Genomic DNA, 17,003 nt, shown 5'->3' on the forward strand with positions numbered 1-17,003 from the left:
AAAGAGAGAAGGCCCAAATCAATAAAATTGGAATTAAAAAGGAGACATTACAACCAACAACACAGAATACAAATGGCCATAAGAGCTTACTATAAGCAACTATATGCCAATAAATGTACAGCCTAGAAGAAATGGACAGTCTTCAAAAGGTACACTCTCCCAAGACTCAACCAGGAAGAAATAGAAAATATGAAGAGATTAACTACCGGTAATGAAACTGAATCAGTAATTAAACTCCCAACAAACAAAAGCCTAGGACCAAACAGTGTCACAAGTGAATTCTTCCAGTCATTTACAGAAGAGTTTAGCTCCTTTCCCTCTGAAATTATTCCAGAAAATTGCAGGGAAACACTTCCAAACTCATTCTATGAGGCCACCATCACCCTGATGACAAGACCAGATAAAAATACTACAAAACAGAAAATCACAAACCAATATCACTGAAGAACATAAATGTAAAAATCCTAAACAAAATATAAACGAACTGAATTCAATAACACATTAAAAGGATCATATACCACAGTCAACTGGGATTTATCCCAGGGATGCAAGGATTTTTCAATATCTGTAAGTCAATCAACATTATTAATATGATATACCATATTAATAAACTGAATAAAAACCATATAATTATCTCAATGGATGTATAAAAAGTTTTTGACAAAATGAAACATCCACTTTGAATAAGAAATCTCCAGGAAGTGAGCATGCAGGAAACATACTTCAACATAGCAAAGGCCATATATGACAAACCCATGGCTAACTAATGTTCAAAAGTGAATGCATTCCCTCTAAAATCAGGAATAAGACAAGTATGCTGACTCTCATCACTTTTATTCAAAATAGTTTTGGAAGTATTAGCCAAAGGAATCAAAGAAAGAAAACAAAAGGAGTCCAAATTCCAAAGGAAGAAGTAAAACTGTCTGTTTGCCAATGACATGAAACCACACATAGAAAATCCTAAAGATGCTGCAAGAAAACTATTACAACTCAATACAAACAATGGTAAAGTTGCAGGATACAAAGTTAATACACAGAAATCTGTTGCGTTGCTATACCCTAGCAATGAACTATCAGAAACAGTAATTAAGGGAAAAAATCCCATTTACCATTGTATCAAAAGAATAAAATGCCTGGGAATAATCCTACCCCAAGGGGCAAAAAACCTGTACTTCAAAAACTCTAAGATGCTAATGAAAGAAATTGAAAGAGATGGAAAGATATACCATGTTCTTGGATTGAGGAATCAATATTGTTAAAATGACCATACTTCCCAAGGCAATCTACAGATTCAATGCAACACCCATCAAATTACCAACAGTGTTTTCACAGAACAACAAAAAAAAAATTTAATTTGTGTGGAAACACTAAAGGCCTGAATAGCCAAAACAATTTTAAGACAGAAGAGCAGAGCTGGATAAATCATGTTTCCTGACCTCAAACTAAACTTCAAAGCTACAGTCATCAAAACAGTATGTTACTGGCACAAAAGCAGACATTTAGCTCAAGGAAGAGGATAGAAAGCCCAGAAATAAACCCACATGCTTATGGGCAATTAATCTATGACAAAGGAGGATAGACTATATAATGGAGAAAAGACAGTTTCTTCAATAACTATTGCTGTAAAACCTGGACAGCTATATGTAAAATAATGAAATTATAATGCCCTATACAAAAAAAAAGTCTCAAAATGGATTAAAGACCTAAATGTAAGACTGGATACTATAAAACTCCCAGAGGAAAGCATAGGCAGAACACAGCAATATTTTGGGGGGGATCCATCTCCTGAAAGTGTTAGTAGCTCAGTCACGGCTGACTCTTTGAGATCCCATTGACTGTTGGGGCTCAGCTGGTAAAGAATCAGCCTGCAATGCGGGAGACCTGAGTTCAATCCCTGGGTTGGGAGGATCCCCTGGAGAAGGGAAAGGCTACCCACTCCAGTATTCGGGCCTGGAGAATTCCATGTCCATGGGGGTCGCAAAGAGTCGGACATGACTGAGTGAATTTCACTTTCACTTTTGACTGTAGTCCTCCAGGCTCTTAAGTTCATGGAATTCTCCAGGCCAGAGTACTGGAGTGGGTAGCCATTTAATACTCCAGGAAATCTTCCTGACCCAGGGATTGAACCCAGGTCTCCTGCATACTGTAGACAGATTCTTTACCATCTGAGTCATGAGGGAAGCCCTAAAGTAAAGGAAATAAATCAATGCAAAAATAAACAAGTTTGGCCTAATTAAAGCTAAAAGCTTAAAAGCAAAGGAAACCATCAACCAACCTATAGAAAATATTTAAAAATTGTGATTGACAAGGGGTTAATTTGCAATATATACAAATAGCTTATACAGTTCAATATTAAAACAAAATCAAACACCCTAATCAAAAAATGGACAGAAAACCCAAATAGGCATTTCTCCAAAGAAGACATATTGATGGCCAAAATGCATATGAAAAAAAAAACTCAACATGGCTACTTATTCAGTTCAGTTCAGTCGCTCAGTCGTGTCTGACTTTTTGGGACCCCATGAATCGCAGCACGCCAGGCCTCCCTGTCCATCACCAACTCCCGGAGTTCACTCAGACTCATGTCCATCAAGTCAGTGATGCCATCCAGCCATCTCATCCTCTGTCATCCCCTTCTCCTCCTGCCCCCAATCCCTCCCAGCATCAGAGTCTTTTCCAATGAGTCAACTCTTTGCATGAGGTGGCCAAAGTACTGGAGTTTCAGCTTTAGCATCAGTCCTTCCAAAGAAATCCCGGGGCTGATCTCCTTCAGAATGGACTGGTTGGATCTCTTTGCAGTCCAAGGGACTCTCAAGAGTCTTCTCCAACACCACAGTTCAAAAGCATCAATTCTTTGGCACTCAGCCTTCTTCACAGTCCAACTCTCACATCCATACATGACCACAGGAAAAACCATAGCCTTGACTAGACGGACCTTTGTTGGCAAATCAAAACTACACTGAAGTATCACCTCACAGAGGTCATAGGTCAGAGTGGCCATCTTCAAAAATTGTACAAATAGTAAATCCTGGAGAGGGTGTGGAAAAAATGGAATCCTCCTATGCTATTAGTGGGAATGTAAATGGGGACAGCCACTATGGAGAAGAGTATGCAGGTTACTTAAAAAACTAAAAATAGTTACCATATGATCCAGCAATCCTAGGCTTCCCTGATAGCTCAGTGGGTAAAGAATCCACCTGCAATGCAGGAGACATGGTTTGATTCCTGGGTTGGAAAGAGCCCCTGGAGGAGGAAATGGCAACCCACTCCAATATTCTCACCTGAAAAACCCCACAGAGGAGCTGGTGGGTCCAGTCCACAGGGTTGCAAAGAGTTGGACATGACTGAGAGACTAAACACAACACCAGCAATCCCACTCCTAGGCATATATCTGGAGGATGAGAACTACCTGGAAAAGATACCCTAACCCTAACCCTATATGCACAGCAGCACCATTAGCCAAGACATCAAAGGCACCCAACATCCCCTGACAAGTGAATGGATAAAGATGTGGTATATAAAAATGCTCAGCTACTCCTGAGCTCAGCTGACTACTACTCAGCCATTAAAAAGAATGAAATAATGCCATTTGCAGCAACATGGATGGACCTAGAGATTGTCATGAGTGAAATAAGTCAGACAGAGAAAGACAAATATTGCATGATAGCACTTATATGCATAATCTAAAAATTTGATGCAATGAACTTATTTAAAACATATAAATAGATTCACAGAGATAGAAAACAAACAGGGTTAAGTAAGGGGATAGCAGGGGAGGGGGATTTAAATTAGCAGTTTGAGAGTAACAGATACACTACAAATAAACAACAGATACAAACTACAAATAAATAAAACAAGGATCTACTATATAGTACAGGGAACTATATATTCAGTAACTTGTAACTATCTATAGTGGAAAAGAATCTGAAAAACTGAATCACTTTGCTGTATACCTGGAAACACTGTAAATCAACTATACTTTAATTTTTTAAAAAAAATTCCAGAAACAGAGACCACTCTCAGTCAGATGGCATGTGCTCACTCAGTGCCTCACACAGTAATATTTCAGTCATGACACCCTGGCTTATTAATCTCTAAAGAATACTGTGTACTCATCATTCTCAAAAAATGCTCTTTATTCATTCACATATATTATTGCATTTAATTCTCACTTCATATCCATGAACAGAGAATACAGGAAGATTCCACTTCACAGACAAAAAGCTTGAGATCCACAATAAAGTACTTCTTCCCAATTAACAGTGAGTAAACAGAAGAATGAAAACCAGCTCTGTGCTTTCAGCTCTCTAATTTCACCCTTTCTTTTTCAAAGAGAATGGAGAGTGGTCAGCTCTCATTTTCATATATGTTTAAAGTTATCAAAAATATCTTTAGCAACAAACTTAGAGAAAGAATAACCAAAATTCCACACTTTAAAACATATAGACATTATATTTACATGTAATTTTTCATATTAACTCATTAAAAATATTACTCTAATATTCCAGATGTTGGTTGAAACACCTAGGCATTTTAGCATTTTGTCTTGACATCATGCAAACTAGTCCTAACCACTTTCGACCACTACTAATACTAAGAGACATTCCATCAGTAATTATTCAATTGAAAAATCTGAGTAAATTCATTGAAACAATTTGAGTAAATCATTTTTGGTCCAGGATTACATCTGCTAAAATATGTCATGAAAACAAGTTGGTCAGTAATAAATTTGTAAACTGTGGTGAAGGTCAGGCCCACTATTAACATGGACTATCTCAATATCAATAAAAGATACTTTGAAAATAAAGGGAAAATAATTCAAGTGGCCCAAATACATATACTTTTGTTACCATGATGATTAATTACATGGGCATCTGTATTAGGATTTTTAAATGTGGCATGTGGAGGAAGAAATAAGGTACAAGACCTAGGAAAACTACTTGTGAAGAACAAGGCTAAGACTGCTACTCAGAGAATGAGTAGTATGTCCTCCTTCTGGGGCAGGTGAAAAGGAGAATCAGTATGTGTCTGTGTCATAATTATTCAAGTCAACACCTCATCCCATGAAGTAGAGCTTGTGCTCTTGTTAGCAGAGCAAACAGATACTCAGTTGGGTGACTCTAGCTCGACTCTGATGTGACATCATCCTTAAAGACTGATAAAATCACAGACATTCTTTTCTCACATGCACACACAAACATAATCATAGAGGTGATTCTGCAATGAAGAGACCGCCAGAAATCAGTTTTTACCACAAATGCACATGGTCCAACTCAGGAGAAACCCACACACTCCAGAACCCACAAAAGGCACAATGTGTTTCAGAGAGCATCATTTTCAGTTCTGGTTACTGGTTTTTTGAATGGTGACCCTAATCTCCTTTTCAAGTTTCAGTAACTTTTGGTAAAATTTTTCAGCAGTGTCTTCATCAAGGTCCATCTGGAAAAGAAGCAAGATAGGTGTAACTCGAAAGGAAAAATAAACAGTATTTGAATAAAAGGAATCCATTTAAATAACAGGTAAGAGAATCCAAAAAAGGCCCAGTAGGAAAGCTGTGGTGGAAGCCATGTGGGGAATGTTAGGAATCTCAACATTTTTTTTTTTTTTAATTACAACTGATACTTACCTCCTAGTAAGTAACTTCTTTAGTAAAACGCTCTGATCTTAGCTGAACTCACTGCCCTGCAGACGAAAGACCAAGTCTCCAGCCTTCACTGAAGCTAATGGTACCATGGACTAAATTCTGGCCAATGAGATATAAGTGGAAGTGTGCGGTACTACCCAGGACTCTCTTTAAAGGTAATGAGGCACCTCTTTCTTTCTCCCTTCTTCACACTGCTCTCCTGAACCATAAGGATGAGGACCATACCTCAGGGATGGCAGAGGGAACCTGGATACCGGACAATCTGCCAAGCTGGCAGGCCAGCCCAAAGCTGCCATTCTCCAAACTGCTTTACATGCAAGAAATATTAGCTTTTATCTTGTTTTATCCACTTTACTTTACATTCTTCTGTTTTATGTAGAAAATTAATTTTAACTGATACATTGTATGCAAAGCAAACTTCCAGCCCCCAAAGCTAAAAGGCTACAAATTAAAGAAAACTTTAAAACCTTTTGGAAAAACATTTACATTCAATCATGTTAGCATTCTTTTTCATGTTGTAACTGGAAGAGGAATTACAGCTCTCTTTAATTCAACCCCATCTTTAAACAGCAGAAAGCTGACTTACTAAAATTAATCGAAGGTTAAAAACAGTCTGCAATGCATTTTCAAGAAATGCTAATACAGTCCTTTGGTTTATGGAATTAAACATTTTATCCCCTTGGTAAATCAGCCATTCCTTTGAGATTAATAGATGTTAAGTTCAAACAAATTCTGAGGACCTAAAAGTAAGCTTATTTGTTTACAATAGAGTTCCCAAGGTGGCTTCCCAGGTGGTGCTAGTGGTAAAGAACACGTCTGCCAATGCAGAAGACGCAAGAGATGCTGGTTCAATCCCCGGGTCAGGAAGATCCCCTGGAGAAGGAAATGGCAACCCACTCCAGAATTCCTGCCTGGAGAATCCCATGGGCAGAGGAGCCTGGCAGGCTACAGTCCATGGGGTCTCAAAGAGTTGGACATGACTGAAGCAACAGAGCACATAGCACAGAGTTCCCAAAGAATTTCTTGGGATGTTGTTATGCATTCTTATATTTTAAAAGGAAAAGAAAACATCATACAGTCAAGAGCAACTTAGAAACAGCAGGATGAAACATGTCAGGCGTATTTCCTAACTGTTATCAACTTCTCAAAGCCTTTGCTGGCAAAATGTGCATTGTGTGGGTCTCTGAAAGAGGGGGGATATAATATGAAGCATTTCTCAGACTTACTTGGATGACAAATTGCTTTTTGCAAATCTTAAGGAACTAGTATCTCACAGAATATAGTTTGGAAAACACTGAAGGTTCTTAGGTTCATTTTCAGTAAACATATACTATGGGAAGTGGAGAGCATGGTTCCCTTTAGAACTCAAGCTACTGACATATAGACAAGGTCACTGTCAATTATGACTCTGCCTTAGCTAACTTATTTGCTTCAATCCAATTTTCCAGCAAATTTGGAAAACTCAACTGTGGCCACAGGACTGGAAAAGGTCAGTTTTCATTCCAATCCCAAAGAAAGGCAATGCCAAAGAATGTTCAAATTGCCGCACAATTGCACTCATCTTACACACTAGCAAAGTAATGCTCAAAATTCTCCAAGCCAGGTTTCAACAGTGTGTGAAACGTGAACTTTCAGATGTTCAAGCTGGTTTTAGAAAAGCCAGAGGAACCAGAGATCAAATTGTCAACACCCACTGGATCATCGAAAAAGCAAGCAAGTTCCAGAAAAACATCTATTTCTGCTTTATTGACTATGCCAAACAAAGGCTTTGACTGTGTGGATCACAACAAACTGTGGAAAATTCTTAAAGAGATGGAAATACCAGACAACCTAACCTGCCTCCTGAGAAATCTGTATGCAGGTCAAGAAGCAACAGTTGGAACTGGATATGGAACAATAGATTGGTTCCAAATAGAAAAAGGAGTATGTCAAGGCTGTATATTGTCACCATGCTTATTTAACTTATATGCAGAGTACATCATGAGAAATGCTGGACTGGAAGAAGCACAAGCTGGAATCAAGATTGCCAGGAGAAATATAAGTAACCTCAGATATGCAGATGATACCACCCTTATGGCAGAAAGCGAAGAAGAACTAAAGAGCCTCTTGATGAAAGTGAAAGAGGAGTGAAAAAGTTGGCTTAAAACTCAACATTGGAAGTAAGCCAGAAAGAAAAACACCAATACAGTATACTAACACATATATATGGAATTTAGAAAGATGGTAACGATAACCTTGTATGCGAGAGAGCAAAAGAGACACAGATGTATAGAACAGTCTTTTGGACTCTGTGGGAGAGGGAGAGAGTGGAATGATTTGGGAGAATGGCATTGAAACACGTATAATATCATGTATGAAACGAATCACCAGTCCAGGTTCGATGCATGATACTGAATGCTTGGGGCTGGTGCACTGAGACGGCTCAGAAGGATGGTACGGGGAGGGAGGTGGGAGGGGGGTTCAGGATGGGGAACACATGTATACCCGTGGCGGATTCATGTTGATGTATGGCAAAACAAATACAATATTGTAAAGTAATTAGCCTCCAATTAAAACAAATAAATTTATATTAAAAAAAAAACTCAACATTGAGAAAATTAGATCATGGCAGCTGGTCCCATCACTTCGTGTCAAATAGATGGGGAAACAATGGAAACAGTGACAGAGTTTATTTTCTTGGGTTCCAAAATCACTGCAGATGGTGATTGCAGCCATGAAATTAAAAGACTCTTGCTCCTTGAAAGAAAAGGTATGACCAACATAGACAGCATATTAAAAAGCAGAGACATTACTTTGCCAACAAAAGTCCACCTAGTCAAAGCTTTGGTTTTTCCAATAGTCATGTATGGATGTGAGAGTTGGACTATAAAGAAAGCTGAGCACCAAACAACTGATGCCTTTGAACTGTGGTATTGGAGAAGACTCTTGAGAGTCCCTTGGACTGCAAGGAGATCAAACCATCCATCCTAAAGGAAATCAGTGCTGAATATTCATTGGAAAGACTGAGGCTAAAGCTGAAACTCCGATACTTTGACCACCTGATGTGAAGAACTGACACATTTGAAAAGATTCTGATGCTGAGAATGATTGAAGGCAGGAGGAGAAGGGAATGACAGAGGATGAGATGGTTGGATAGCATCACCAACTCAATGGACATGATTTTGAGTAAGCTCTGGAAGTTGATGATGGACAGGGAAGCCTGGCATACTGCAGTCCATGGGGTTGCAAAGAGCTAGACACGACTGAGTGACTGAAGTGAACTGAATTTTATTTTATGCCATGCCTCCTCACAATAAGCTAGGCAGTGAAAAATGGGAGGCTGAAATAAACCTTACTCATGACAAAAATATAACAAAATTGATCCTTATGGGGTCACAATAATTTTTTTCATTTTCTACTATGTAAATATGTTTAATTTCATTTTAGATAACAGAGTCTACAAAACACAGCACCCATTTTTCCAAACTCTGTCCCCTGCCTCTTCAAATACTGAACTATTAAAGCTAATAATTGTCGTAAGTGGAACACAAAGGGAAGCTAACTTCACTTAGTAAGATGCTTTATATTTCATTCAACTTGTGTCACATTTCTTGAGCGCATACCATGTGCAAGGGAACTTGCCAGGAAGGCGGGTGTGATCCCCCTCTTCACAGAGCTTACCCTTGGAGGAAGGAGCCCACTGCTGTATGAGTTCTACCCAGAACTGGCATTCAGTTCAGTTCAGTTCAGTCACTCAGTCGTGTCCGACTCTTTGCAACCCCATGAATCATAGCACGCCAGGCTTCCCTGTCCATCACCAACTCCTGGAGCTCACTCAAACTCATCGATTCAGTGATGCCATCCAGCCATCTCATCCTCTGTCGTCCCCTTCTCCTGCCCCCAATCCCTCCCAGCATCAGAGTCTTTTCCAATGAGTCAACTCTTTGCATGAGGTGGCCAAAGTACTGGAGTTTCAGCTTTAGCATCAGTCCTTCCAAAGAAATCCCAGGGCTGATCTCCTTCAGAATGGACTGGCTGGATCTCCTTGCAGTCCAAGGGACTCTCAAGAGTCTTCTCCAACACCACAGTTCAAAAGCATCAATTCTTCGGCGCTTGGCTTTCTTCACAGTCCAACTCTCACATTCATACACAACTGCTGGAAAAACCATAGCCTTGACTAGATGGACCTTTGTTGGCAAAGTAAATGTCTCTGCCTTTTTATATGCTATCTAGGTTGGTCATAACATTCCTTCCAAAGAGTAAGCGACTTTTAATTTCATGGCTGCAATCACCATCTACAGTGATTTTGGAGCCCAGAAAAATAAAGTCTGACACTGTTTCTGCTGTTTCCCCATCTATTTCCCATAAGTGATGGGACCAGATGCCATGACCTTAGTTTTCTGAATGTTGAGCTTTAAGCCAACCTTTTCATTTTCCTCTTTCACTTTCATCAAGAGGCTTTTTAGTTCCTCTTCACTTTCTGCCATAAGGGTGGTGTCATCTGCATATCTGAGGTTATTTATATTTCTCCCGGCAGTCTTGATTCCAGCTTGTGCTTCTTCCAGCCCAGCATTTCTCATGATGTACTCTGAATATAAGTTAAATAAGCAGGGTGACAATATACAGCCTTGACGTACTCCTTTTCCTATTTGGAACCAGTCTGTTGTTCCATGTCCAGTTCTAACTGTTGCTTCCTGACCTTCATAGGAGGTCAAAAAAATCTAGCATGGAAGCACCTGACTCGATGTAAAAGGTCACATAAAAGCTGAGATCTTAAGAATAAATCGTAGTAATGAATCAGAAAAAAGACAGATAAGAGCAGTTGAGGTGGAGAAAAGGTGTGTCAAGCTGAAAGGCAGGAAAGAGCAGAAAGAAATGAAAATAGGCCAGTGTGATGGCAGAGAGGGGAGACCCACAGAAGAGAAGCTGGGCAGCTGGCAGCATGGTTGGGAACCCAGGGACCAGCCCACCATCAACCTCTTCAATGAAACAAAGCAAAGAGAGTCACCTTTTTGGACGTCACATAATTGCTTCCAAAGCCAGTGGTGGCACTCAGATATTTCACCAGAGGATTGAGAGACTCGGGCTTTTGGTGGAAAAGCCAGACCTGGAAAGGAAGAGGGTGTCAATGACTCTTCTCTTCTGCCCAAAGTGAGTGAGGCTGGAGGGGATTTTTAATCAGCACTTCAAAGAGCCCCAAACAAATTCTGACAACCCTCCTGAATAGCATCAGCTAATTGTGATGCTGGCATGAACCACTACCATAATTTATAGGAAGAAAGAACAGCCCGCTTAATAGTATCCTTTGAAAATTTTTATAAAGTTCCCATATTTAACTGACTTTTCCCTTAATCTTCAAATTAAAGCTCAGGACATGTGAACTGGAGCTCACTCCGAGAGGATCCTCAGCTGACACCACAGCAAAGTACAGGTCACTGATGTAATATTTAATTTTATTAATAGATGACTATGTACATGTACAACAATCAAAAGATGTACATGGTAGTCAAAACTTTTCCTCCCTTTCAGTTTTCTAGCCACCCAGTTCTCTCTGGAAGCAAGCACTCATGTTAGTATTCTGTATATTCTTCCAAAGAAAATGTATTTGGTTAAAAAAACAAATACATCCATTTCTCTTAGGCAAATGGAAGCAAAATACACACTATTCCACGCTTTACATTTTTCACTTGAACAACAGGCCTTGTAGATACTTTCAAACCAGTACATGAAAATTTCAGTCTCTTTCAAAGTCGCAACCTTCTATGGATGTGCCATAATTTACATAAAGTTTCCAACTGATACAGAGGTTTTTGCCAGGTTTTGCTATTACAAACATCACTGTGATGAATGATGACTAAATTATTCTATGTAAGTTTGAGGATATCTTATTTATCTTAGATAAATACCAAAAATGGAATTGCTAGGTTTAAAGGTATGTGTATTTATCATATTGCATAATATTGCCAAAGAGCCCTTGACAGAAGCTGTATCAGTCTACTCTCTCCAGCAGTGTGGCAGAGTGCTCATTTCCCTACGCCCCTGCCAATATAGCATCAATATATTAAACTTTCTAATCTTTGCTAATCAGAGGTGAAAGTTTTTCATTTTAGTTTTAATTTGCATTTCTCTTCGTATAAGATTAGGCATTTCTTCATATGATTGCAAGTTTCAAAACTCTGTTCATGTCCTCTGCCCATTGTTCCAATAGGTTGTTTTCCTTGATTTGTTGATGTTCCTTTAACAATTAAGAAAATTCAGTAATTGTAGTAAATTACTAGTAAATTTAGTAAATTTTAGTAAAATTTAGTAAGTAATTTCCAGTTAATCAAAATTGTAGTTTTGATTTGCATTTCTCTGATAATGAGCGATGTTGAGCATCTTTTCATGTGTTTGCTAGCCATCTGTATGTCTCCTTTGGAGAAATGTCTGTTTAGGTCTTTATCCCACTTTTTGATTGGGTTGTTTGTTTTCCTGGTATTGAGTTGTATGAGCTGCTTGTATATTTTGGAAATTAATCCTTTGCCAGTTGTTTCATTTGCTATTACTTTCTCGCACTCTGAGGGGTGTCTTTTCACCTTGCTTATAGTTTCCTTTGCTGTGCAAAAGCTTTTAAGTTTAATCAGGTCCCACTTGTTTCCTTTTGTTCTTATTTCCATTACTCTAGGAGGTAGGTCATAGAGGATCTTGCTTTGATTTATGTCATTGAGTGTTCTGCCTGTTTTCTTCTATGGGTTTTATAGTTTCTGGTCCTACATTTACACCTTTAATCCATTTTGAGATTATCTTTGTGTATGGTGTTAGGAAGTGTTCTAATTTCATTCTTTGACATGTAGCTGTCCAGTCTTCCCAGCACCAGGTACTGAAGAGGCTGTCTTTGCCCCCTTGTATATTCTTGCCTCCTTTGTCAAAAATAAGGTACCCACTGGGTTTATTTCTGGGCTTTCTATCTTGTTCCATTGGTCTATATTTCTGTTTTTGTGCCAGTACCATACTATCTTGATGACTGTAGCTTTGTAGTATAATATGAAGTCAAGAAGGTTGATTCCTCCAGCTCCATTTTTCTTTCTCAAGACTGCTTTGGCTATTCAGGGTCTTCTGTGTTTCCATATGAATTGTGAAATTTTTTGTTCTAGTTCTGTGAAAAATGCCATTGGTAATTTGATAGGGATCACATTGAATCTGTAGGTCGCATTTGGTAGTATAGTCATTTTCACAATATTGCTTCTTCCTACCCAGGAACATGGAATATCTCTTCATCTGTTTATGTCATCTTTGATTTCTTTCATCAGTATCTTATGATTTTCACCAGCTAGAATGGCCATCATCAAAAAAGTCTACAGACAATAAATGTTGGAGAGGGTGTGGAGAAAAGGGAATGCTCTTGCACTGTTGGTGAGAATGTAAATTGATACAGCCACTAAGGAAGACGGTATGGAGGTTCCTTAAAAAACTAAGAATAAAACCACCATATGACCCAGCAATCCCACTCCTAAGCATTTACCCTGAGGAAACCCTGAGGAGGAAAAAGACACATGTATCCCATTGTTTATTGCAGCACTATTTACAATAGCTAGAACATGGAAGCAATCTAGATGCCCATCAACAGATGAATGGATAAAGAAGCTGTAGTACATATACACATGGAATATTACTCAGACATAAAAAGGGATGCATTTGAGTCAGTTCTGATGAGGTGGGTGAACCTAGAAACTATTATACACACAAGTGAGTCAGAAAGAGAAAGAGAAAGATCATATTCTAATGCACATATACAGAGTCTAGAAAAATGGTTCTGAAGAATTTATTTACAGGGCAGCAATGAAGAAACAGACATAGAGAATAGATTTATGGACACAGAGGGAAGGAGAGGGTTTGATGCATGGAAAGAGTTACATGGAAACATATTACCATATGTAAAATAGATAGCCAATGGGGATTTGCTGTATGGCTCAGGAAACTCAAACAGGGGCTCTGTATCAACCTAGAGGGGTGAGATGGGGAGGAAGATAGGAGGGAGGTTCAAAAGGGAGGGGATATATGTATACCTATTGCTGATTCATGCTTGACAGAAAACAACAAAATTCTGTAAAGCAATTATCCTTCAATAAAAAAATTTTTTAAAAAAGCAAATGCTTTGTAAGCGTAGGTGAAAGAGGGCCACATCTTTTGTTCTTTGCTTACACGAGGCCTCAAAATCTTTTTTTTTATTTTATTATATTTTTTTATTGAAACATAATGGCTTTAAAATAGTGTGTTAGTTTCTGCTGTACAATGAAGTGAGAAGTTAATCAGCTATATGCTTATCAAGTTCTAATGCTTTAGTTAAACTCCAAAAACTTTTTTGTACTGTTTTGTTTTTAACAGGATTTTATAATGTGAGCCAAGCATTTTATGGAATGACCAATGCATAAAATAAAATAAACTATATAGTCTTATCTTTGTGATGGAAAAAAAAGAAAAGAAAATTTAACCTTTATCTATGTTATGGGTAGCAGGTATTTTTCTTCCATTTTGTGGCAAATCTTTTGAGTATCTATATAGTGAGAATTTTAGTCATGTATTTTTTTTTTTACTTTTATTTAATCAAATTTTTCAGTTTTCTAGAGTTCCTGGGAATAGTTAAGCCTCTGCACTCTTAAATTATTTTAAAATGTCCCCACATTTTTTTCCAAGTAACTATACATTCTTACTTTTATACATAAATCTTATACTTTACCTAGAATTTTCTTTGACTATAAGGTATGTAGAAAGGATCCTATTCTATTTTTTGGCAGCATTTGTTGAATAAACCATCTTTACCCTCACTGACTTTCTGCATCATTATAATATACCAAACACCTATATGCTTTGGGCCTATCCTAAACTTTCTATTTTTTTTTTTTTTTTTTTTTTTTTTTTTTTTTTTTAGGTTTTGCATATTGGATTGAGTTTATTTTTTTTTTTTTTTTTTATTTTTTTTTATTTTTTTTTTTAATTTTATTTTATTTTTAAACTTTACATAACTGTATTAGCGCATTGGACTTCTAAACTTTCTATTTTATTCCACTGAGCTGTCAGTTCACATGCCAACATGTGAACTACTTTATTTTCATTAAGATGGTTTTCTTTAAAATCTTAAATGCTGAAATACACAAAATCCTTTACAATAAGCCTTCTCTCGCTCACTCCTGTAATACCTATTTTACAGCTAATAATAAAAGACTTAGGCAAGTAAAAAATGTGCCCAAGGGTTCACAGTCAGAAACTGGAGAACTGAAATTTGAACAGAAGTACTATAATTCTACAGTCCACATTCTTAACTACTGTATTCTAGGCCACTCAAGTTCAGCCCATTTAAGGAGATAAAATTTATTCAACCAAAGGTTGAAGAGATTCTTGCTACATATGTGGTGTGCTCAAACCCTTATCTGTATCCCCAGCATATACAATCATCGCTAAGTGGTAATGACATCCTACTCATCCACACTGAAGGAAATTACAGCAGGTCACAAACTTTTTGAACATGATTCTGGGGGCATGCCGCTCATCTTATCAAATTCAACCTATCCTTCAGAGCCCAAATAAGTCTGACTCAGTAAGTAGAGCCTGCTCCAACTGGTCCAGCCCCATGGTGATCCTCCTTTCTGGTCATTCCTAGAGTACTTGCCACCAGATGATAGAATGTCTTATTTTCTTGTCTATTTTCCCTATTCATTCTTTTTTTTAAACATGACTCTAAGCTCCTTAGCAACTGGAGATTCTGAATTTTAACTATTCCTACTCCTCTGACACAATATATACTTGACCTCTAGATTTGCCTTTCAGTGTCATAAACGTGTAAGGAGTAACCCCTAAATGATCATTCATTATTCTAAATGGCTTGACAAATATATTAAGAAATAAGTAAAATTAGTTTAAAAGTATTTGCTTCTATTATCAATTTGTCTCTCTACAATAAATGCATTTCTTTCTGCAACGTTTACCAGAACAAGAGTGCCAAGTCAATTCCCTTAGTGTTTTCCTGAGTTAATTTCAACTCAGATATGATTTAAGAATCTGTTAAGTATGGAATTTAGAAAGATGGTAACAATAACCCTGTGTACGAGACAGCAAAAGAGACACTGATGTATAGAACAGTCTTATGGACTCTGTGAGAGAGGGAGAGGGTGGGAAGATTTGGGAGAATGGCATTGAAACATGTAAAATATCATGTATGCAACGAGTTGCCAGTCCAGGTTCGATGCACGATACTGGATGCTTGGGGCTGGTGCACTGGGACGACCCAGAGGGATGGAATGGGGAGGGAGGGAGGGAGGAGGGTTCGGGATGGGGAACACATGTATACCTGTGGCGGATTCATTTTGATATTTGGCAAAACTAATACAGTTATGTAAAGTTTAAAAATAAAATAAAATTTAAAAAAAAAAATTAAAAAAAAAAAAAAAAGAATCTGTTAAGTATGAACACTATAGTGATAGGATCTCAGGTTTCCAAAATACAAAGCAAAAGTCCTGAAGGAGCTAAGTGGAGTGAGGGAAACACACACACAGAACTGACTTTTAATACAGTGGAATTTCAACCAGATGGTATGCTGGGCTTTGTTGCCTCTACTCTTGACCCATGAAACACACCTTCGCCGTGGGAAATCTCACACTGACTGCCCAGCCAACATCTTGCTTTGCCTGCCCCGACAGGACTCCATGCTCCGCTCTCCTCTGGCTGCTCATGTCTCTTGCTTCGACACAAGCGCTGACCCCAGAACCATGGTTCTCGGTGCCAGAAAACATACTAAACTTTCAAAGTTCACTCCTAATGACCAGCATTTCACCTTATGATTCACCTTAGTCCTAAACAGGACCGTGCTTATACAGAGCCTGTTCTCATCTTTTCTGTTAAGATTGTTTCTAATCCAGTGAACTTACAGTCTACATCTGTGAAGTGAATACAACATGTTAAAACTCTAGTAACATACCAGTGCTTCTGTTCCATTGTGAGGTGTCAACGTGAACGCATTTGCAAAAAAGCGTAACTGAGAAAAAGAAAACAGTAGTCATTCTGTGGTGGTCTAGAGTCACAAAAGTATTATCCATTTAAATGTTAAAAAAAGACAAACTGCATTTCTTATTATAGAGCATTTTTTCAGTTTCAGAAAATAAATTGAAACAAGAAATAATTTCCATCAGTTAATCTCCATTACTCCAAGTCAACCACTTTTAACATGAAGGCATATGTCCTTCTCATCTTTTTCCCATGCCTGCCATAAACAGGATACTTCTTCCTGAGCTCTACAAGGGAAGGACATTTCCTGAAAGCAGCATTTTCTAATGAGTGCTAGAGGGATGCTCAAAATACAAACAAAACAAACAAGCAAAAACATGATACTGTGATCATACAATGCACA

At 38.1% G+C, this 17,003-nt stretch overlaps 1 protein-coding gene across 2 annotated transcripts in view; it reads right to left on the minus strand.

Moving 5' to 3' along the window:
• Window positions 1-3,819: 3,819 nt before the first annotated feature.
• Window positions 3,820-17,003, minus strand: part of HSD17B7 (hydroxysteroid 17-beta dehydrogenase 7) — a 31,988-nt gene continuing 18,804 nt past the window's right edge. Inside the window, exons 7-10 of one of the 2 annotated variants that reach the window (XM_055587238.1) lie at window positions 16,575-16,631; window positions 10,632-10,730; window positions 10,048-10,209; window positions 3,820-5,439 (exon numbers count right to left, since the gene is read on the minus strand). In XM_055587238.1, coding sequence (XP_055443213.1) covers window positions 5,338-5,439; window positions 10,048-10,209; window positions 10,632-10,730; window positions 16,575-16,631 — 420 coding nt within the window. In that variant the 3' untranslated portion in view covers window positions 3,820-5,337. The remainder of the gene's footprint in view (window positions 5,440-10,047; window positions 10,210-10,631; window positions 10,731-16,574; window positions 16,632-17,003) is intronic. The other variant, XM_055587239.1, reaches the window with a different exon arrangement.

Source organism: Bubalus kerabau, chromosome 6 (assembly GCF_029407905.1).
Source record: "Bubalus kerabau isolate K-KA32 ecotype Philippines breed swamp buffalo chromosome 6, PCC_UOA_SB_1v2, whole genome shotgun sequence".
NCBI lineage: Eukaryota > Metazoa > Chordata > Mammalia > Artiodactyla > Bovidae > Bubalus > Bubalus kerabau.